At 38.3% G+C, this 17247-nt stretch overlaps 4 protein-coding genes and 1 long non-coding RNA gene across 6 annotated transcripts; 4 read left to right on the top strand and 1 right to left on the bottom strand.

Annotated features, from left to right (window-relative positions):
• Positions 1-521: 521 nt before the first annotated feature.
• Positions 522-2212, top strand: LOC132088154 (uncharacterized). Its single transcript, XR_009421426.1, has 3 exons — positions 522-641; positions 1154-1270; positions 2087-2212. It is a non-coding gene; the product is annotated as an uncharacterized LOC132088154 (long non-coding RNA).
• LOC132088153 (uncharacterized) lies at positions 1002-2218 on the bottom strand. Its single transcript, XM_059496217.1, has 4 exons — positions 1998-2218; positions 1809-1937; positions 1578-1726; positions 1002-1518 (listed from the first exon to the last, which is right to left on the bottom strand). The coding sequence occupies exons 1-4, from the start codon at positions 2106-2108 to the stop codon at positions 1299-1301; spliced, it is 609 nt and encodes a 202-aa protein (XP_059352200.1). The 5' UTR covers positions 2109-2218; the 3' UTR covers positions 1002-1298.
• Positions 2219-2314: 96 nt separating this feature from the next.
• LOC130695470 (glutamate receptor ionotropic, delta-2-like) lies at positions 2315-6534 on the top strand. Its single transcript, XM_057518604.2, has 10 exons — positions 2315-2397; positions 2439-2505; positions 4582-4688; positions 4806-4893; positions 5017-5175; positions 5262-5418; positions 5483-5700; positions 5781-5909; positions 6010-6158; positions 6217-6534. Exons 1-10 carry the CDS (start codon positions 2315-2317, stop codon positions 6449-6451), a joined length of 1392 nt encoding a protein of 463 aa, XP_057374587.1. The 3' UTR covers positions 6452-6534.
• Positions 6535-7302: 768 nt separating this feature from the next.
• Positions 7303-11530, top strand: LOC130695565 (probable glutamate receptor). Of its 2 annotated transcripts, none has more exons than XM_057518720.2 (12): positions 7303-7727; positions 7783-7918; positions 8001-8193; positions 9004-9258; positions 9495-9601; positions 9719-9806; positions 9927-10085; positions 10172-10328; positions 10393-10610; positions 10691-10819; positions 10910-11058; positions 11115-11530. In XM_057518720.2, exons 4-12 carry the CDS (start codon positions 9214-9216, stop codon positions 11344-11346), a joined length of 1284 nt encoding a protein of 427 aa, XP_057374703.1. In that variant the 5' UTR covers positions 7303-7727; positions 7783-7918; positions 8001-8193; positions 9004-9213; the 3' UTR covers positions 11347-11530. The 2 variants fall into 2 exon arrangements, with proteins under 2 accessions (XP_057374703.1, XP_057374702.1); XM_057518719.2 differs by having other exon boundaries at positions 9885-10085.
• Positions 11531-12243: 713 nt separating this feature from the next.
• LOC130695595 (phosphatidylinositol 4,5-bisphosphate 3-kinase catalytic subunit alpha isoform-like) lies at positions 12244-16870 on the top strand. The gene is made up of 15 exons (XM_057518760.2): positions 12244-12647; positions 12703-12863; positions 12919-13220; positions 13287-13497; positions 13562-13978; positions 14044-14179; positions 14247-14584; positions 14651-14754; positions 14822-14961; positions 15029-15222; positions 15309-15603; positions 15671-15854; positions 15926-16195; positions 16280-16385; positions 16451-16870. The coding sequence occupies exons 1-15, from the start codon at positions 12515-12517 to the stop codon at positions 16604-16606; spliced, it is 3147 nt and encodes a 1048-aa protein (XP_057374743.1). The 5' UTR covers positions 12244-12514; the 3' UTR covers positions 16607-16870.
• Positions 16871-17247: the final 377 nt, after the last annotated feature.

Genomic DNA, 17247 nt, shown 5'->3' with positions numbered 1-17247 from the left:
AATTATTCGATACCGCAAAACTTAATCTGTATAAATTTTTATTCTCACCGCAAAATAATATTATAAAAATATATCTTGGAGTAAAACAAAGTAGTAGCGAAAAGGCAAATAAAAAGAAGTAATCGAGGCGGGACTCGAACCCGCAATTTTCGGATCACATCTAGTATAGAAGTCCGACGCCTTATCCATTAGGCCACACGAACATGTACTAAGTTTACAGCTATCTGTGACAGTGGTAGGGCAAGATAGCACTCCATTGTGACAATGTAAAACAAAGGGATTACGTGAAGGTTGCAAGCTTGCAGGAAATATGAATACTTTGGAAATATAATTTCCATGTAATTTTGTAGTAAAGGTTTTTCAAAACTAAATTTTTTTTTCGTAAAGGATTCTTTTTTTCTGTTCATTTGATCGCCATAGATTATGATAATTGAAAATTTGAAATTTAGTTAGTGTTTTTATAACGACTTGGCAAAGAACTTTTTTCTCTTTCCGTAACGCGAAATTGTTCAAAGCAAAAAGAACTGAGTTCTCTACAAGTCTACATATTAAAGATGCGACACTTGTATTCTTAAAAAATCCATTTCTGATGTTTTTTTTTTAATCCTGATGAAACGTCAACAAGTCCTTGCACACGAGAGGTAAATACAGAGGTAAATGTGGTTCAGTAGCTGTTTCATTTGTTTTGTACTTGGCCTTCGGGCTACGAGTCTACGACACGTGGTTCTAGTTACGTCTGCCATTAGTGTCCTGGCTTGGCAAGAATGTTGGGTGTACACACAACTGCTATTCTCTCTAAAACAGTACAAAAGCAAAGACTTTGTTTTAAGTTCCTGAACTTACGACAACAATTCTTACTGATGGTAACGTAAGAGTGTTTCTTATAGGTATTATCGATAGCGTTTCGGTAATGTGGGGATGACATGGTCAGGCCTTAAATTTGAACTGGGGCACGTGAAAAATTGGCAGTAGTCAGTAATAACAAAAATGCTTTTCTCGTGTATCGTGTATTTTGTTTTGTTGAATACTTTTTCTTACTATTTTGGTAAACATGTAATTTACTACTTCCACTCTTTAGTCTTGTCACATTTGACGTACTTTTTATCGTATGCGTAGTTCGTTTAACATAATTTGTTTACGTTTTCATTGTTAGAAAAACTAGGAAAGAACAACTACTACGGTTTTCATCCATGCACTACAGGGATAGATGAAAGTAGAAGTGTCGTCAACGTTTTCTAGAGGACCCGCCATCTTATACTATGCTAGCAAGGTAAACAGTTTTTAATTGCTATTACTTGCTAAGTGCGAGGGGGACAGATAAACTTTTCACCGAAAAAGTGCACGAAAGCAAGTAAATAGCCACCGAAAAGAATCAGAAACGGTAGATAAAACTGCTCCAGTTTGATTCTGTTGCTAATTCTCTTTGTCGAAACCCCATTGCTGTTGTACTTTAATTGACACTGTTTGTTTTTCGATTTGCCGTACTCGCTAAGTCCAGTATCGCTGAACCATAATGACCTGAAATAGAGTAAGACATTTTCATTTGTTCTAACCACATCAATCAAAGAGCTAATTACTCCCGATTAATCTCCTCGTTGTAAGGGCTATTTTTTTGGACTGCGAAGAACATGGGCAACCACGACCTTCTCTCAAAGGCAAGAGCTAGACGACATTTAACTCTCTCAGAGTTGTGAATCTGCATCAGCGATGCTCCAATTCTACCTGGCTAATTTTTTGAAAAATGTAATCAGAACATTCTTAGGCAATAATCTTTTCCTAAATAAAAGATTGCATTAATTAAAGCTAACCAATATTGAAACATAGTCCTTGTTATCCAGAAGTGGGGAAACCAATTCCTGTACGCTGAATTTCCTGCAGTCTGAGGCGCACTTTTCAATTCTATCGGCCACAATTTTCATAGCCCAGTTAGTTGATTCCTTCATGACGAAATAGCTATACGATTAATGCTTTTTAAACTGTAGAAACCCTTTACCGACCATTAAATCTATTTCTTGAATCGATCCTGTTAATATAGTTGCCTTGTAGGATGTAGCAGCTGCTAACTCATAAAATGAATTTATTTCAGGTTTCTGATATGTGACTGACATGTAAGATGTCAAAGTGGAATTGTAAATGTTGACGAAGACAAAAGATACCAAACACCACGTCGCAGCGAGAAGTATCTGAGATGATTGGCGGGACGGAAAATTGCTACCTTTGGTAAATCAACGAAAAATATTTCATTTTAAAGCAAAATACTTCAATATTTGTTATTTTCTTCTAGTTGCCGAATAGGAGCTCACCCTGCGAAACCATGGCACCATACAGATACAAAGCTAAATTTCCAGGACCTCCTCTTCTCACTTTGTCCCTACTAAGACGGGAACGTCTTGTCACGTACGTCAGAAAGGTTGAAATTGCAACAACCACTACGCCAGACACTACCCATCCGATCCATATCTGAACATAAAATCAGCTCATAACAGGAAATTCAACGGAAACAAGGTAAATAATATTCTTACACCGGTAGAGAAAACGTCAAAGGCGCTAGTGAACGACACGCTTCCGTGAGGATATTTAACTAACATGGCCGTATAGTCTCCTCCTACCTTTCCAGAGAAGTCGATAGCTTCGTATCGTTCCAGAGAAATAGCTACAGGCACTAATCCCAAATCAGCTTCCTAATAGCGGAGGGAATGAACATGCAAATTGAGAATTGTAGAGGACAAGAAAAATACGTCTCGTGTGAGAGATCCGATGATGCCGTTCCAAGTTCCATTGTGTTTGATTCCGTTAGTGTTTTCAGCAGCTGGAAATATCACGAAACTAACAGACAAAATTTGTTAATGGAATCGTTTTTTTACTAAAATCTAGAAGTACTTACGTAAAATTTAACTTCTGCGATAGATAAATTAAGTGGCTGTACAGTTTATCTCCATATCCTATGATGTGGCCGGAGGAGTTACGTCGAATGGAGATCACAGGAGGAAACTGTTAGATCAAGCAATTTTTCCCCCGTGTATTTTGCAATTAAATTCATCGTTAGTTAAAGAACAAATTCTACGACACCCTTACGTGGCCTGTGACTACTCGTAGCACTTTTCCTTGTAAATTGTTGCGTAATTGCTGACGTGTCCCAGAAACAGTTTTATTGCTAGGGAAAGTTTGTAGTAGTAAAGTTAGAACAAATACTGATGTTAACTTGTTCATTTTTCGGAGATCATCGTCTGACGCAAAATTGTGACTGTTCAAATCATCGTCCGGGGCTTTTCTTTTTAAACAGTCGGTGATGCTCATAATGTCTTTGTATTCAAGCTTTGATTATGATGAATAGCCACTCCAAAATGGCCAATCTCGTTTGTGATTGCCGATACATTTGTTTTGTTACTCTTACAATGAACTGAATAACAAATCAAATGCTATTCGATAGTTTGTGATGTCCTTATGTTGCCTTGGATACCACTGTGTAATTGGCATGAAATGCACACAAACTAATGAAGGCAAACATCCAGAGATATCTTGATTTACCAGGCCCAATGATACTAGTAATGAGAGCAAATCATTCTTTCTTTTGCTGAGTTATCTATCATTAAATCGATTTTTAACGGACGTTGGTCATGTTTTACTGCGCTGTTTTTTTGCGGATGAAATTTCGTATTTGTACGCCCTATCTTGTACAACTTCTCCTACCATTGAAAGGCTATTTGGCATTCAGGCTCTGGGCAATAAGCATTGACAAAGCCAACTGACCGTTTCATTGTTGTTCTGATTGAGATCTGAAATTGTCATGCTGTACAAAGTTCAGATGTCCAAAAAAAAGTGCGTTTGTTCAATACCAATTTTAATGACTTGGGTAACCTAGGAAACGTTGCGTGCCGGCCGTGGAAGTCTTTATGGACAATGAACGTTTCGTTCAGTACAAAATTTAGCATGTGTATGCTGTTCATTTCTTTTTTTTTTATTCTGGGAAGATACGAAAGCTACGATGCTTCTCGAAAATATATTATAGTTTATTTATCTAGTTAAACAAAAGATTTGACCCGTAAAATCAAAGACTAATTTTGGTTGTGTTATTTTTTTTCGAAGGTCCACAGTCGATGAGCACATACCATATCGTCTATAACAGCACTAGTTGACCATAACAGCACGCCCATGTCGCTCAAAGAATGACATGGATAAACAGCACGGCCAATGCAAAAAAATGATACGAAACATTCGATCTAAAGATCTATAAAAACGAAATTCGTTCGAAAGAGCAACACAGTCAAAATTTTTGCGACAGAGGATAGCCAACGCGAAGATGCTTTTCCGATTGCTCGTTTACATAGCATTTTCCGTACTTACGGTATGTGTCAGCGAAGCTGAAGTTTCCACTCCACGTAGGCGATTGCGTAACAATTTACAGGGAAAAGAGCTAAACGTCATCACTGGCCACGTAAACATCTTTTGAGAATGTTTTCTTTCCATTGAGTATATTTTGTAGTTAAAATTGCAGTCAATCCTATAGTAACGTTACGTTGAAGCGTATGCCTAATTGACTACAGAAATGGAAATTTGAATTTCATATATCCTTTTATATAGTTTACCCCTGCAATATCTGTTGTGCGGAATTCCTCCGGACACGTTGTTGGATATACAGACTTTTTGTACCAGCAACTCCTTTACTTGGCTCAGAGGTTAAAATTTACGTAAGTGCATCATTCCTTGAAATAATGAGTTATTTAACGTAAGAATTAAAATTTACTTCGTTTTATAACATATTATCATTGGAATCTCTCGCATTATATTTAATTGTGTTTATTTAGGTATAAAATATCCGTCATTGGCGAGAACACGAATGGAGTCAAACGCAATGGGTCGTGGACTGGTATAATTGGAACCCTTCAAAGAGAAGTATCGGATTTAAATGGCCGTGTTTCTGTGTTTCCAACATTAGCAGATGTTTCATTGTTTCTATTCGAGCATTTTTCCAAAGAACTATTCTTGCACAAAAACTCATTCGTTTTCCTACACTAGGAAGCTGATTTGGGTTTAGTACCAATTGCTATTTCCCTGGAACGATATGAAGCTATCGAGTTTTGCGGATCAATCACTGGAGACTCAACCGGCATTCTCGTGAAATATCCGGAGCCAATTGTTTCTTCTACTAGTGCCATTGAGGTGTTCTCTACTGGAGTACGATATTGATAAATCAGATATTTTTAAATATAATAATTCTCCCAGACCTAATCATCTGTTTACTTTGCACAAAAAAATTCTAGGTCTGGATCGGATGGATCGTATCTGCAGCAGCAGTTGTTGGCATTTCCACGGTCTTAACTTGCACTTCAAAAAAATTGCGCATTGAAACTGGCGAAACGAGCGCAGTAAGCCCTAAAACCTTTTCTTGGTATTTGTACGGTGTTCTCATTTCTCAAGGTGAGTTCCAATTTAATAGATGATACTAACGAAAAATTAATTATATTGCTATAATTCGGGGAAGGGAGTCGCCTACCGTCTAGCCCATCGCCACAGAAACTTCTCGCAGCGACTTGGTGTATCGTGGCTTTTGTCTTTGTCAACATTTACAATTCCACGTTGACGTCTTACATGTCGGTCACGTACCAAAGACCCACAATCAACTCCTTCAGTGATTTGGCAGCTAGTTCAACTTTCAAGGCCACCGTATTAACTGGATCCATTCAAGATATTGATTTATTGGTAAACTTTTATTTAAAAATTTTATAAGAATTTCATTTTTGGCCATAATTTATTTTGATATTAAACCGTCATTTGAATAGCGAGCAACTACGGGAGTTCAGAAAATTCTCGCCGACAAAATTCGAAAATGCTCACCAGATTGTAAGAAATTTAATCTGAATGAAATGTTTTCACTGGTGTTAGGTGACGAACCTTACGTTACGATAGTGGTAAGTTACTCACCTGTGAAACCGAGAGAAACGGAAGATATATTTAGGGTAACTTATATACAAATAAATATATATGCTTGTTTTTGTTTTGTGTTTTAAGCCAGTGGCAGTTGGCATAGCAGCTTTGAAAAAACACAACTTGCAAAGAGAAAAATGTCGTCTAGCTATGGCTTACGAGACAATGTCGTGGAAGCCGATGTTCTGTGGTGTCCCCAAAACAAGTCCTTACATCGAAGAAATTAACCGAGAGTAAAATGGATCAAAGATCGTGTCTTTGAATAATTGCTTTCAATTTTATCCATTGCAGGTCATTGTGGTTCATCGATACTGCAATTTTTGACTATTGGCATGCCCAATACTTAAAGAAGCCTTTACAATGTCAATTGAACTACAACAGTAAAGGTGTTTCAACCAAGACATTCAAAAACCGAGTCGTACTGAAGCAGTTCTACCTGCCATTCTTAATTCTCTTTTGCGGTTATTTTCTGGCTTTCCTTCAGTTTTTACGAGAAAAAATACGTTTTTTCTTTCGTTTTTGGTGATAATTCGCACTTGGCAGTGTCAGTAAGTTGTCATTTTGAGGATGAAACATATCCTGTGCCGCGATTGTAAAAGGTAAACTTTAAATTCATTTATAGTAGGTCGCATGAGTTAAATATTGACCATGAAGGATAAAACATGAGGTTACATTTGTTAGAGTAATACACATTAGTATGAAAACATTCTTCTATTTCAGAGTACTGATGAGCGTGGCAACGTGCTAAATGGTTGGGGTTTTCGTTCCGGTTTGAACAGGTAAACTTTTTTTGTGGGTGAGTTAGTAAACAACAATAGTCCCTCCCTTTTGGTACTGTATATGCAAAAGCATGTGCAGTACGAGCACCGACAAACCGACTGCGGCGCATTCTTGGTAGGTAAAGAAATCTCCTCAGACATCATGGAGTTATACGAACAACCTCTCGGGGCAACAGCTAAAAATGCAGTCTGGTTCCTAAAATCTGTCAATGCAATGCACACACGATTCGCTAGAAATTTCTTTAATATACGCACGTTCATTGTCACTCATTCGACGCATCGTTTATATACTCCCACCAACCCAGTGTTGTTGCTTCTGCTGTGCTTATTTGTGAATAAACTTATAGGTGTCTCCGAAACCCGCTCTTTTTCGACAACAGCGTCAATAGTGGTGAAAAAAAATGAAATAACCCATTATCCGATGTACGTTATGTGTGATACCGTCGTTAAAATTATTCGGCAAAGTACGAATGAGATAAATTATATACATCTTGTATAATTCTGGTAAAAAAATGATAATATCATGAAAATTAATTTGGCTTCCTTTGGGGGATTCTACTTGCGCCCTCTAACAAGAACACAGGTAAACTAGATTCGTAGACCAGGACTATTTATGTTTCTCCATTCCGGTTGCCATCAAAGCTACTATCCGTTGCTATTATTCAAAGCCAAAAGCAAACTAGTTAAAGCTACATCATTACTTCTGTGTGTTGGAAACAAGTGTCGGACCCAACAAGGATATGTTCTGAATCACTTGTTTAGTTGAAATAGTTTAACTGGGCCCGGTGTCTTGCATTGCGTTGACTACTACACTACGAATAGGTTATCCATTATGCATTGAGGTTTGGCGGCCTCCTTTTCTTTTTATTGACGGGTAGTGACAGTTGAAGATGCCTCCGTCTTCTGGGGAATTATGGGGCCATCATGTTATGCCCTCATCTGTTATTGTGGATTGCTTGATGCCAAATGGGATGTTAATTCAATTGGCACGTGTAAGAGATGCACCACGAAATGTCATCAAAGGTATAGGTTCTATTTCAGAAAATGAGAGTCCCGTTAATCTTGCTGTTGTAAACAGGTGACTTGTGGAGAGAGCTAAGAAACACCCACTTTTCTTTCTCCTTGGAAATCCATCCACATATATTTTTGTCTCAATTTCACATGATGAAACCCAAGAATTTTTACCAAAGCGACATCTGATTTGTCAGTACAAGGTATTGTCTTAACTGAAATAGCCTGTCTCCATTTATTGTAAAATTAGCTTTGATTTTGTTCTCTACATTCGCCAATGCATAGCGAAAGGCGAGATCCCTCAGCTTTGCCTCTATTCTCGTCGTGACGTATATGCGACCCTTCCCAAAAACACATTGCATATACCCCAAACAGTCAAAGAGGTTGAAATTTCAACAACCAATACGCCAGACACTACCCATCCGATCCATATCTGAACATTAAACGAGTTCGTAACAGGAAATTCAACGGAAACAAGGTAAATAATATTCTTACACCGGTAGAGAATACGTCAAAGGCAATAGTGAACGACACGCTTTCGTGAGGATATTTAACTAACATGGCCGTATAGTCTCCCCCTACCTTTCCAGAGAAGTCGATAGCTTCGTACCGTTCCAGAGAAATAGCTACTGGCATTAATCCCAAGGCATGAATTGCACACAAACTAATGAAGGCAAACATCCAGAGATATCTTGATTTACCAGGCACAACAATATTTTTAAGCTACTAGTAATGAGAGCAAATCATTCTTTGTTTTGCTGAATTATCTATCATTAAATGGATTTTTAACGGACATTGGTCATCTTTTACTGCGATGTTTTTTTTGTGGATGAAGTTTCGTATTTCTACACCCTACCCTGTACAATTTCTCCTAGCATTGAAAGGCTATTTGGCATTCAGGTTCTGGGCAATAAGCATTGACAAGGCCAACTGACCGCTTCATTGTTGTTCTGATTGAGAACTTAAATTGTCATGCTGTACAAAGTTCAGATGGCCACAAAAAAAATGCGTTTGTTTCAATGCCAATTTAAGTGACTTAGGTAACCTAGGAAACGTTGCGTGCCGGCCGTGAAAGTCTTTATGGACAATGAACGTTTCGTTCAGTACAAAACTCAGCATGTGCATGCTGTTCATTCTTTTTTCAAATTCGGGGAGGATACGAAAGCTACGATGCGTTATTGTGAGGCTTCTCGAGAACATATTATACTTTATTTACCTAGTTAAACGAAAAATTTGCCCCGTAAAATCCAAGACTGATTTTGATTTTGTGATGTTTTTTTTTCCGAAGGTCCACAATCGATGAAGCACAAACCATATCATCCATAACAGCACCAGTCGACCATGGCAGCACGCCCATGTCGCTCAAAGACATGGATGAACAGCACGCCCAATGCAGACAAATCATACGAAACATTCGACCTAAAGATCTATAAAACGAAATTCGTGTGAGAGAGCAACACAGTCAAAATTTTTGCGACAAAGGAAAGCCAACGCGAAGATGCTTTTCCGAGTGCTCGTTTACATAGCATTTTCTGTACTTACGGTAAGTGGCAGCGAAACTGAAGGTTTCACTCCACGTAGGCGATTGCGTAATAATTTACAAGGAAAGGAGCTAAAGATCATCACTGGCCATGTAAAAATCTTTTTAAGAATGTTTTCTTTGCATTGAATTATTCTCTAGTTAAAATTGCAATCAATCCTGTAGTAACGTTACGTTGAAACGTATGCGTAATTGACTATAGAAATTGAACTTGGAATTTCATATATCCTTTTATATAGTTTACCCCTGCAATATCTGTTGTGCGGAATTCCTCCGGACATGCTGTTGGATATACAGACTTTTTGTACCAGCAACTCCTTTACTTGGCTCAGAGGTTAAAATTTACGTAAGTGCATCCTTCCCTGAAATAATGAGTTATTTAACGTAAGAATCAAAATTTACTTCGTTTTATAACATATTATCATTGGAATCTCTCGCATTATATTTAATTGTGTTTATTTAGGTATAAAATATCCGTCATTGGCGAGAACACGAATGGAATCAAACGCAATGGAGCGTGGACTGGTATAATTGGAACCCTTTTAAGAGAAGTATCGCGTTTAAATGAGTTTCCCTCTTTCCATCATTAGTAGACGTCTCATTATTTCTATCCGAACATTTTTTCAAAGAGTCATTCTTTCACCAAAATGCATTCCTTTTCCCCGTACAAGGAAGCTGATTTTGGTTTAGCACCAATGGCCATTTCTCTGGAGCGATATGAAGCTATCGAATTTTGCGGGCCAATCACTGGAGACTCAACCGGCATACTCGTGAAATATCCGGAGCCAATTGTTTCTTCTACTAGTGCCATTGAGGTGTTCTCTACTGGAGTACGATATTGATAAATCAGATATTTTTAAATATAATAATTCTCCCAGACCTAATCATCTGTTTACTTTGCACAAAAAAATTCTAGGTCTGGATCGGATGGATCGTATCTGCAGCAGCAGTTGTTGGCATTTCCACGGTCTTAACTTGCACTTCAAAAAAATTACGCATTGAAGCTGGCGAAACGAGCGCAGTAAGCACTAAAACCTTTTCTTGGTATTTGTACGGTGTTCTCATTTCTCAAGGTGAGTTCCAATTTAATAGATGATACTAACGAAAAATTAATTATATTGCTATAATTCGGGGAAGGGAGTCGCCTACCGTCTAGCCCATCGCCACAGAAACTTCTCGCAGCGACTTGGTGTATCGTGGCTTTTGTCTTTGTCAACATTTACAATTCCACGTTGACGTCTTACATGTCGGTCACGTACCAAAGACCCACAATCAACTCCTTCAGTGATTTGGCAGCTAGTTCAACTTTCAAGGCCACCGTATTAACTGGATCCATTCAAGATATTGATTTATTGGTAAAATTTAGTTTTAAAATTTTATAAGAATTTCATTTTCGGCCATAGTTTATTTTTATATTAAACCGTTACTTGAATAGCGAGCCACTACGGGAGTTCAGAAAATTCTCGCCGACAAAATTCGAAAATGCTCACCAGATTGTAGGAAATTTAATCTGAATGAAATGTTTTCACTGGTGTTGGGTGACGAACCTTACGTTACGATAGTGGTAAGTTACTCATTTATGATACCTTGAGAAACCATACGTTTAAGGTAAGTTGCAGCCTAGATGTAAATAAATATGTATGTTTTTTTTAAGCCAGTGACAGTTGGCATAGCAGCTTTGAAAAAACACAACTTGCAAAGAGAAAAATGTCGCCTAGCTATGGCCCACGAGACAATGTCATGGAAGCCGATGTTCTGTGCTGTCCCAAAAACAAGTCCTTACATAGAAGAAATTAACAGAGAGTAATAGATTAAAGATTATGTTTTTGAAGAGTTGCTTTAAATTTTATCCATTGCAGGTCATTGTGGTTCATAGATACTGCATTATTTGACTATTGGCATGCCCAATATTTAAAGAAGCCTTTACAATGTCGATTGAACTACAACAGTAAAGGTGTTTCGACCAAGACATTCAAAAACCGCGTCGTACTGAAGCAGTTCTACCTGCCATTCTTAATTCTGTTTTGCGGTTATTTTCTGGCTTTTCTTCAGTTTTTGAGAGAAAAAATACTTTTTTCTTTCCATTTTTGATGATGATTCTCACTTGGCAGTGTCGGTAAGGTGTCACTTTGAGGATTGAAACATATTCTGTGCTTGCCACGATTGTAAAAGGTAAACGTAACTCATTTATAATAGGTCACATAGGTTAAATATTGATCATCAAGGATAAAACATTAGGTTACATTTGTTAGAGTAATACACATTAGTACGAAAATATTCTTCTATTTCAGAGTACTAATGAGGACTGTTGCAGTGTGCCAAGTACTTGGGTTTTTTCTGGTTTGAATAGGTAACCTTTTTTTGTGGGTTGGTTAGTAAACAACAATAGTCCCGCCCTTTTGATGCTGTATATGCAAAAGCATGTGCTGTACGAGCACCAACAGAACGACTGCGGGCGCCTTCATGGTAGGTAAAGAAATCTCTTCGAACATCACGCAGTTATACGGACAACCTCTCGGGACAATAGCTAAAGATGCAGTGGGGCGCTTAAAATCTGTTAGTGCAATGCACACACGATTCGCTAGAAATTTCTTTAATATACGCACGTGCATTATCATCCATTCGACGCATCGTTTATATACTCCCACCATCCCAGTGTTGTTGCTTTAAACTGCATGCGAGTCTTCTGCTGTGCTTATTTACCAATGAACTTAGGTGCCTACTAGACCCGCCCCTTTTCGACAACAGCGCCAAAAGTGGTGAAAAAAATATGAAATAACCCATGATCCGAAATTACGTTATTCGTCAAACCGTTGCTAAAGTTGTTCGGTAAAGTGCGAATGAATTAAGAAACATGCATCTTGAATAATTCTGGTGAAAAAAAATTATTATTATGAAAATTCATTTGGTTTGCTTTGGGGATTCTACTTGCGCCCTCTAACAAGAACGCAGGTAAGCTGAAGTCGTTGACCAGGCCTATTTACATTTCTCCATTCCGGTTGTCATCAAAGCTACTATCCGTTGCTGTTATTCAAAGCCAAAAGCAAACTAGTTAAAGCTACGTCATTACTTCTGTGTGTTGGAAACAAGTGTCGGACCCAACAAGGATATGTTCTGAATCACTTGTTTAGTTGAAATAGTTTAACTGGGCCCGGTGTCTTGCATTGCGTTGACTACGACACTACGAATAGGTTATCCATTATGCATTGAGGTTTGGCGGCCTCCTTTTCTTTTTATTGACGGGTAGTGACAGTTGAAGATGCCTCCGTCTTCTGGGGAATTATGGGGCCATCATGTTATGCCCTCATCTGTTATTGTGGATTGCTTGATGCCAAATGGGATATTAATTCAATTGGCATGTGTAAGAGATGCACCGCTAAATGTCATCAAAGGTATAGGTTCTACGTCAGAAAATAAGAATCCTGTTAATCTTGCTGTTGTAAACAGGTGACTTGTGGAGGGAAGCTAAGAAACACCCACTTTTCTTTCTCCTTGGAGATCCATCTGCATATATTTTTGTCTCAATTTCACATGATGCCGAACATGAGGAATTCTATGATGAGTCCAGACGGCTTTGTGACTTGCGGTTGTTTCTTCCCATACTAAAAGTAAAGCCTTTAAAATTAACTGGAAAACCTCTATTAATATTTTTTTTTTAATTAGGTGATTGAACCCCAAGGAAATAAAATGGAGAAAATTCTCAACTCTGAGATCGGTCTAGCTGTAGGAGTTGCTGTTCATGAATATGATGAAATGAAGGAACCTGAAGTGCAAGATTTTAGACGAAACATTATGCAAGTATGCAAAGAGTGTGTGGAACTACGCGATCTCGGTGGACAGGAAACCCAGGCGCTTTTTGCCTACCCAGCAGAAGTTGAATCTAAAAGTGGTCTCCCCAAATCAATTGAAAGCAAGCTAGATAGAGGAGAAATTATGTTATGCATATGGCAGTTAGCAAAGGAGGGGTAAGTTGAAATTCTTCGCTTTCTAACGAGGTATGCAAGTAAAACCGCCTTATCATTCTTCGGCAGAGCGGACCAACAAAAGCTTACCGTTAGAGTGTCAAAAGATGCATTTACGGAAACGGTTGTTGCCGAAGCTATCGGCAAGAAAAGTAAAAGCTTGCGAATGTCACGTGAGCAGCAGATGCAACTTATTGATGAACACCAGAAGAATTATGTGCTCAAAGTTTGTGGTACCCAAGAATTTTTACTAAAGCGGCATCCAATTTATCAGTACAAGGTATTGTCTTAACTGAAATAGCCTGTCGCCATTTATTATAATATTAGCTTTGATTTTATTTCAGTACATTCGCCAATGCCTAGCGAAAGGCGAGATCCCTCAGCTTTGCCTCTATTCTCGTCGTGACGTATATGCGAGCCTTCCCGAAAACACATTGCATATACCCTCATATATGCGAAGAACTTTACCTACACCTCCTACGGGGAGTTCCATCTCCTTATGGCAACTAAACAGTTCGTTCCGTGTGCACATACTCTGGGCTACTTATGTGAATGTTAGAGATGTCGACCAGATTTATGTTCGTGCCGGACTCTACCATGGTCAAGAGCCGTTATGTTCAACGCAAGAGAGCCAGCAGGTGCCCTTTAATTTCCCCAAATGGCATCAGTGGCTAACTTTTGACTTGAATTTAACTGATCTGCCTCGTGGCGCAAGACTTTGCCTTTCCATCTGTTCTGTAACTAAACGGAAGAAAAGAGAGGTAAGTTTCGTTGAGCGTCTCTGTGTGGAAAGCGCCATTCATTCTATAATGTTTTCGTTATTAAGGAACACTGCATGCTTGCGTGGGGTAACATAAATATGTTCGACTATCGGAATTCCCTACTTACCGGCAAAGTCTCCCTTACTCTCTGGCCTGTACCCAAAGGAATGGACGCGCTACTCAATCACTTAGGAACAACCGGTACGACATTACTCTAAAACCTAAAATTTATGAAGTCGTGATCTATTGTATCATTTGCCATGTGCAGGATCAAACCCGAACAAGGACGCACCGTGTTTAGAAGTAGAGTTCGATCGTTTCGCCCCGACAGTATCCTTTCCAGAGGGACCTTCAGTTGAGGATTACGGTCGGAATGTTGCCACTGTACCTCTTATTGGATCGGGACTTCCAACTGATTCGACGAAATTGTCTTCTAACGTCGAGAGCCTGTTAGAAATTCAAGCAAAAGACCCGCTTAGCGAACTGTCTGAGCAAGAGAAGGATATGCTATGGGATATGAGACATGTGTGCTGCAAAAAGGTTCCAGATGCATTGCCAAAGTTGCTGGAGGCTGTTAAATGGAATAGCCGCGACAATGTCGCTCAAGTACGTTTTTTTCATGGCAATAACTGTGTCCAGAACGATTGATAATTTTCATTTTATAACAATTAGATGTTCCTGCTTTTAAATGTGTGGCCTCCAGTAGCCCCCGAAACAGCTCTCGAGCTACTCGATTGCAAATATGCAGATCCATTTGTTCGCAAACTCGCTGTTAGGTAAAATGAGAAACATTGGTTTGACGTAAAGGAACTGATTTAATATCCTTTTCTATTTTTGTTGTAGATGGTTGGATAAATCATTAACTGATGATACTCTCAGTCAGTTTCTTTTGCAGTTGGTTCAAACCTTAAAATATGAACCTTATTTGGACAATGAACTGGCTCGATTTTTGCTAAAACGATCTTTACTCAATAAAAAAATTGGTATGTTATATAAATTTCCATAAATATTTTACAATTGAGCTCATTTGGTGAATTTTGTTTTACGCAGGGCACTTTTTCTTCTGGCATCTAAAGGCTGAAATGAATAATCCCTCGATCTCTCTCCGCTTTGGGATTCTTCTTGAAGCTTACTGCCGAGGTATAGGAGGTCATTTAAAAGGTCTTATCCGACAAGTGGAAGCACTGGAAAAGTTAACCAAACTAACGGACGCGCTAAAAGTTAAAAGAGACGATCCGTTAAAGGTAAAAATCGGATTTTGGGTATCAGAAGTTATTTGAGATAAGAAAATTTATACGTTTTCCATTGTTTGTTTGTTTTCTTTAATTAGGATCGCATGAAATATTTATGTGAATCAGTGTCTCAACCGGATTACGTGGACGCGTTGCAGAATTTCACGTCGCCTCTCAATGGTAACCAAACCTTAGGCTCTTTGGTTGCCGAAAGCTGCAGAATAATGGATTCAGCTAAAAGGCCGCTGTGGCTCATGTGGAAGAACCCTGATCCTCTTGGCAACTTGATTCAACCTCTATACTCTATTATCTTCAAAAACGGCGACGATCTTAGACAAGACATGCTTACGTTGCAAGTCATCAGAATTATGGACAGCATTTGGCTTAACGAAGGTGAATAACATTTGCATAGGGATGTTTGCTTATTTTGTTAATTAAAACGCATCCTTCTATTTACAAGGGCTCGACCTTCGGATGATGCCATACGCGTGTTTGTCAACAGGAAAAGATGTTGGAATGATTGAAGTTGTAAGGCAAGCCAAAACAGTTTACGGAATACAACGCCAAGGTGGAAAGTTAGCAGCTATCCAAGTCGATTCTACGCAACTACACAAGTGGATCAAAGAAAAAAATAAAGGATCTAAGTAAATAGATTTTTGGTGTCCTCTCGTGATCCAACGAAACTTTTTATTTCTTTGATTGTTTCTTTTTCTAGATACGAGCAGGCAATTGAAACGTTTACCCATTCTTGTGCCGGCTATTGTGTTGCCACTTTTATACTCGGTATTGGTGACCGTAATCCTGATAATATTATGGTCAACGAAGACGGCAGCATCTTTCACATTGATTTCGGTCATTTTTTGGGTCATTTCAAGAAAAAATTTGGTATTAATCGAGAGCGAGTGCCATTCGTATTAACGGAAGACTTCCTTTATGTCATATCGAAGGGAGTTGAGAATCCTACAAAAAGTTCAGACTTCCAAAAGTAAGTCACTGGTTAAAAGATTACCCTTAAACAACAGACAGCGATTTTTAAAACAGAAGCTCTTTTATGCGTTTCTTTTATTAGATTCCAAGAGCTTTGTGGAAGAGCGTATCTCGCCTTGCGACGGCACGCTAATCTCCTCATCACGTTATTTATTATGATGTTGCCCACAGGAATTCCCGAGTTACAAGTAACTATCAACATATCCGTGCGATTAATTCAAGAAAATTAAATTTAATCCTCATCAATTCTTAGTCTGTAGATGATATTGGCTACCTACGCAAAACATTGGCTGTCGAAAAGACCGAAGAAGAAGCCTTAGAATACTTTCAAAATCAGCTGTTTGAAGCATACGGAGGGGCTTGGACCACCAAGCTAGATTGGTTTTTTCACAGTGTTAAACATATGTAAGGCATTTTATCGGATCTGAAACTCGAATTTTTGTATGACAGTTGATATTTGGTTTGACGCGTTATCGGCAATAGCGCATGTGATTTGCTTAAATTATGATTACAGTTGTACAGAGTGCAAAACGCTCTTTTCGCGATTGGTTCGCCTACCAGCCACATTGGTTGTGTGTAACATTACCAGTTTCCTTATCTGCCTTTTGAAACACTTTCCTCGCCATTAACTAGGCGCTTTTTTTGAAAAAATAAATTCATTTTGTTTTGCTGAGCTCGGTTTTTTTTTACATTTTACCGCAAATTAATCTCCGTATTTTTTCATAGTATCTTTTTTTTCGTTTTTTGGTAAAACATTTTAAATTTATACATCATTTAAAGGAAAACTAATAAGATGGTGTGTCACAAATTTACCGCTTTTACTCAAAATAAACGACAGAGTTTTTGTTGTTTTTGTACAAATTTGTTCAATCTAATTCATTTAACAGAAGTTTAAATCGAAAGGAAATTGAATTAGCTTTTAAAATTCAAAAGGTCTTCTAAATTGGTATCTTTACTTGAATTAATGCAGGTGGAGTCTTCGTTGAAATACGTGACGAAATGGAAATTCCAAATTCAAATTTTCCTCAACCGTTTTCTACATTTGCTTAA

Source organism: Daphnia carinata, chromosome 7 (genome assembly GCF_022539665.2).
Source record: "Daphnia carinata strain CSIRO-1 chromosome 7, CSIRO_AGI_Dcar_HiC_V3, whole genome shotgun sequence".
Classification (NCBI taxonomy): domain Eukaryota; kingdom Metazoa; phylum Arthropoda; class Branchiopoda; order Diplostraca; family Daphniidae; genus Daphnia; species Daphnia carinata.
The sequence above is the reverse complement of the archived record's forward strand: the minus strand, read 5'-3'. Positions and strand labels throughout refer to the sequence as shown.

What these genes read in the sequence shown, in the direction of transcription:
- LOC132088153 (XM_059496217.1), bottom strand. Translation starts at nt 2,108, where the DNA reads ATGTCAGTCACATATCAGAAACCTGAAATAAATTCATTTTATGAGTTA. An exon ending in TTCAAGAAATAGATTTAATG is followed by an intron (nt 1,938 to 1,997) that starts GTCGGTAAAGGG and finishes TTCGTCATGAAG; the next exon opens with GAATCAACTAACTGGGCTAT. An exon ending in AGGACTATGTTTCAATATTG is followed by an intron (nt 1,727 to 1,808) that starts GTTAGCTTTAAT and finishes TCAAAAAATTAG; the next exon opens with CCAGGTAGAATTGGAGCATC.
- LOC130695470 (XM_057518604.2), top strand. Translation starts at nt 2,315, where the DNA reads ATGGCACCATACAGATACAAAGCTAAATTTCCAGGACCTCCTCTTCTC. An exon ending in AGACGGGAACGTCTTGTCAC is followed by an intron (nt 2,398 to 2,438) that starts GTACGTCAGAAA and finishes CCACTACGCCAG; the next exon opens with ACACTACCCATCCGATCCAT. An exon ending in TTGAGGTGTTCTCTACTGGA is followed by an intron (nt 5,176 to 5,261) that starts GTACGATATTGA and finishes AAAAAATTCTAG; the next exon opens with GTCTGGATCGGATGGATCGT.
- LOC130695565 (XM_057518719.2), top strand. Translation starts at nt 9,214, where the DNA reads ATGCTTTTCCGAGTGCTCGTTTACATAGCATTTTCTGTACTTACG. An exon ending in TAGCATTTTCTGTACTTACG is followed by an intron (nt 9,259 to 9,494) that starts GTAAGTGGCAGC and finishes CCTTTTATATAG; the next exon opens with TTTACCCCTGCAATATCTGT. An exon ending in AACCTTACGTTACGATAGTG is followed by an intron (nt 10,820 to 10,909) that starts GTAAGTTACTCA and finishes GTTTTTTTTAAG; the next exon opens with CCAGTGACAGTTGGCATAGC.
- LOC130695595 (XM_057518760.2), top strand. Translation starts at nt 12,515, where the DNA reads ATGCCTCCGTCTTCTGGGGAATTATGGGGCCATCATGTTATGCCCTCA. An exon ending in TGGCAGTTAGCAAAGGAGGG is followed by an intron (nt 13,221 to 13,286) that starts GTAAGTTGAAAT and finishes ATTCTTCGGCAG; the next exon opens with AGCGGACCAACAAAAGCTTA. An exon ending in GCCGCGACAATGTCGCTCAA is followed by an intron (nt 14,585 to 14,650) that starts GTACGTTTTTTT and finishes TATAACAATTAG; the next exon opens with ATGTTCCTGCTTTTAAATGT.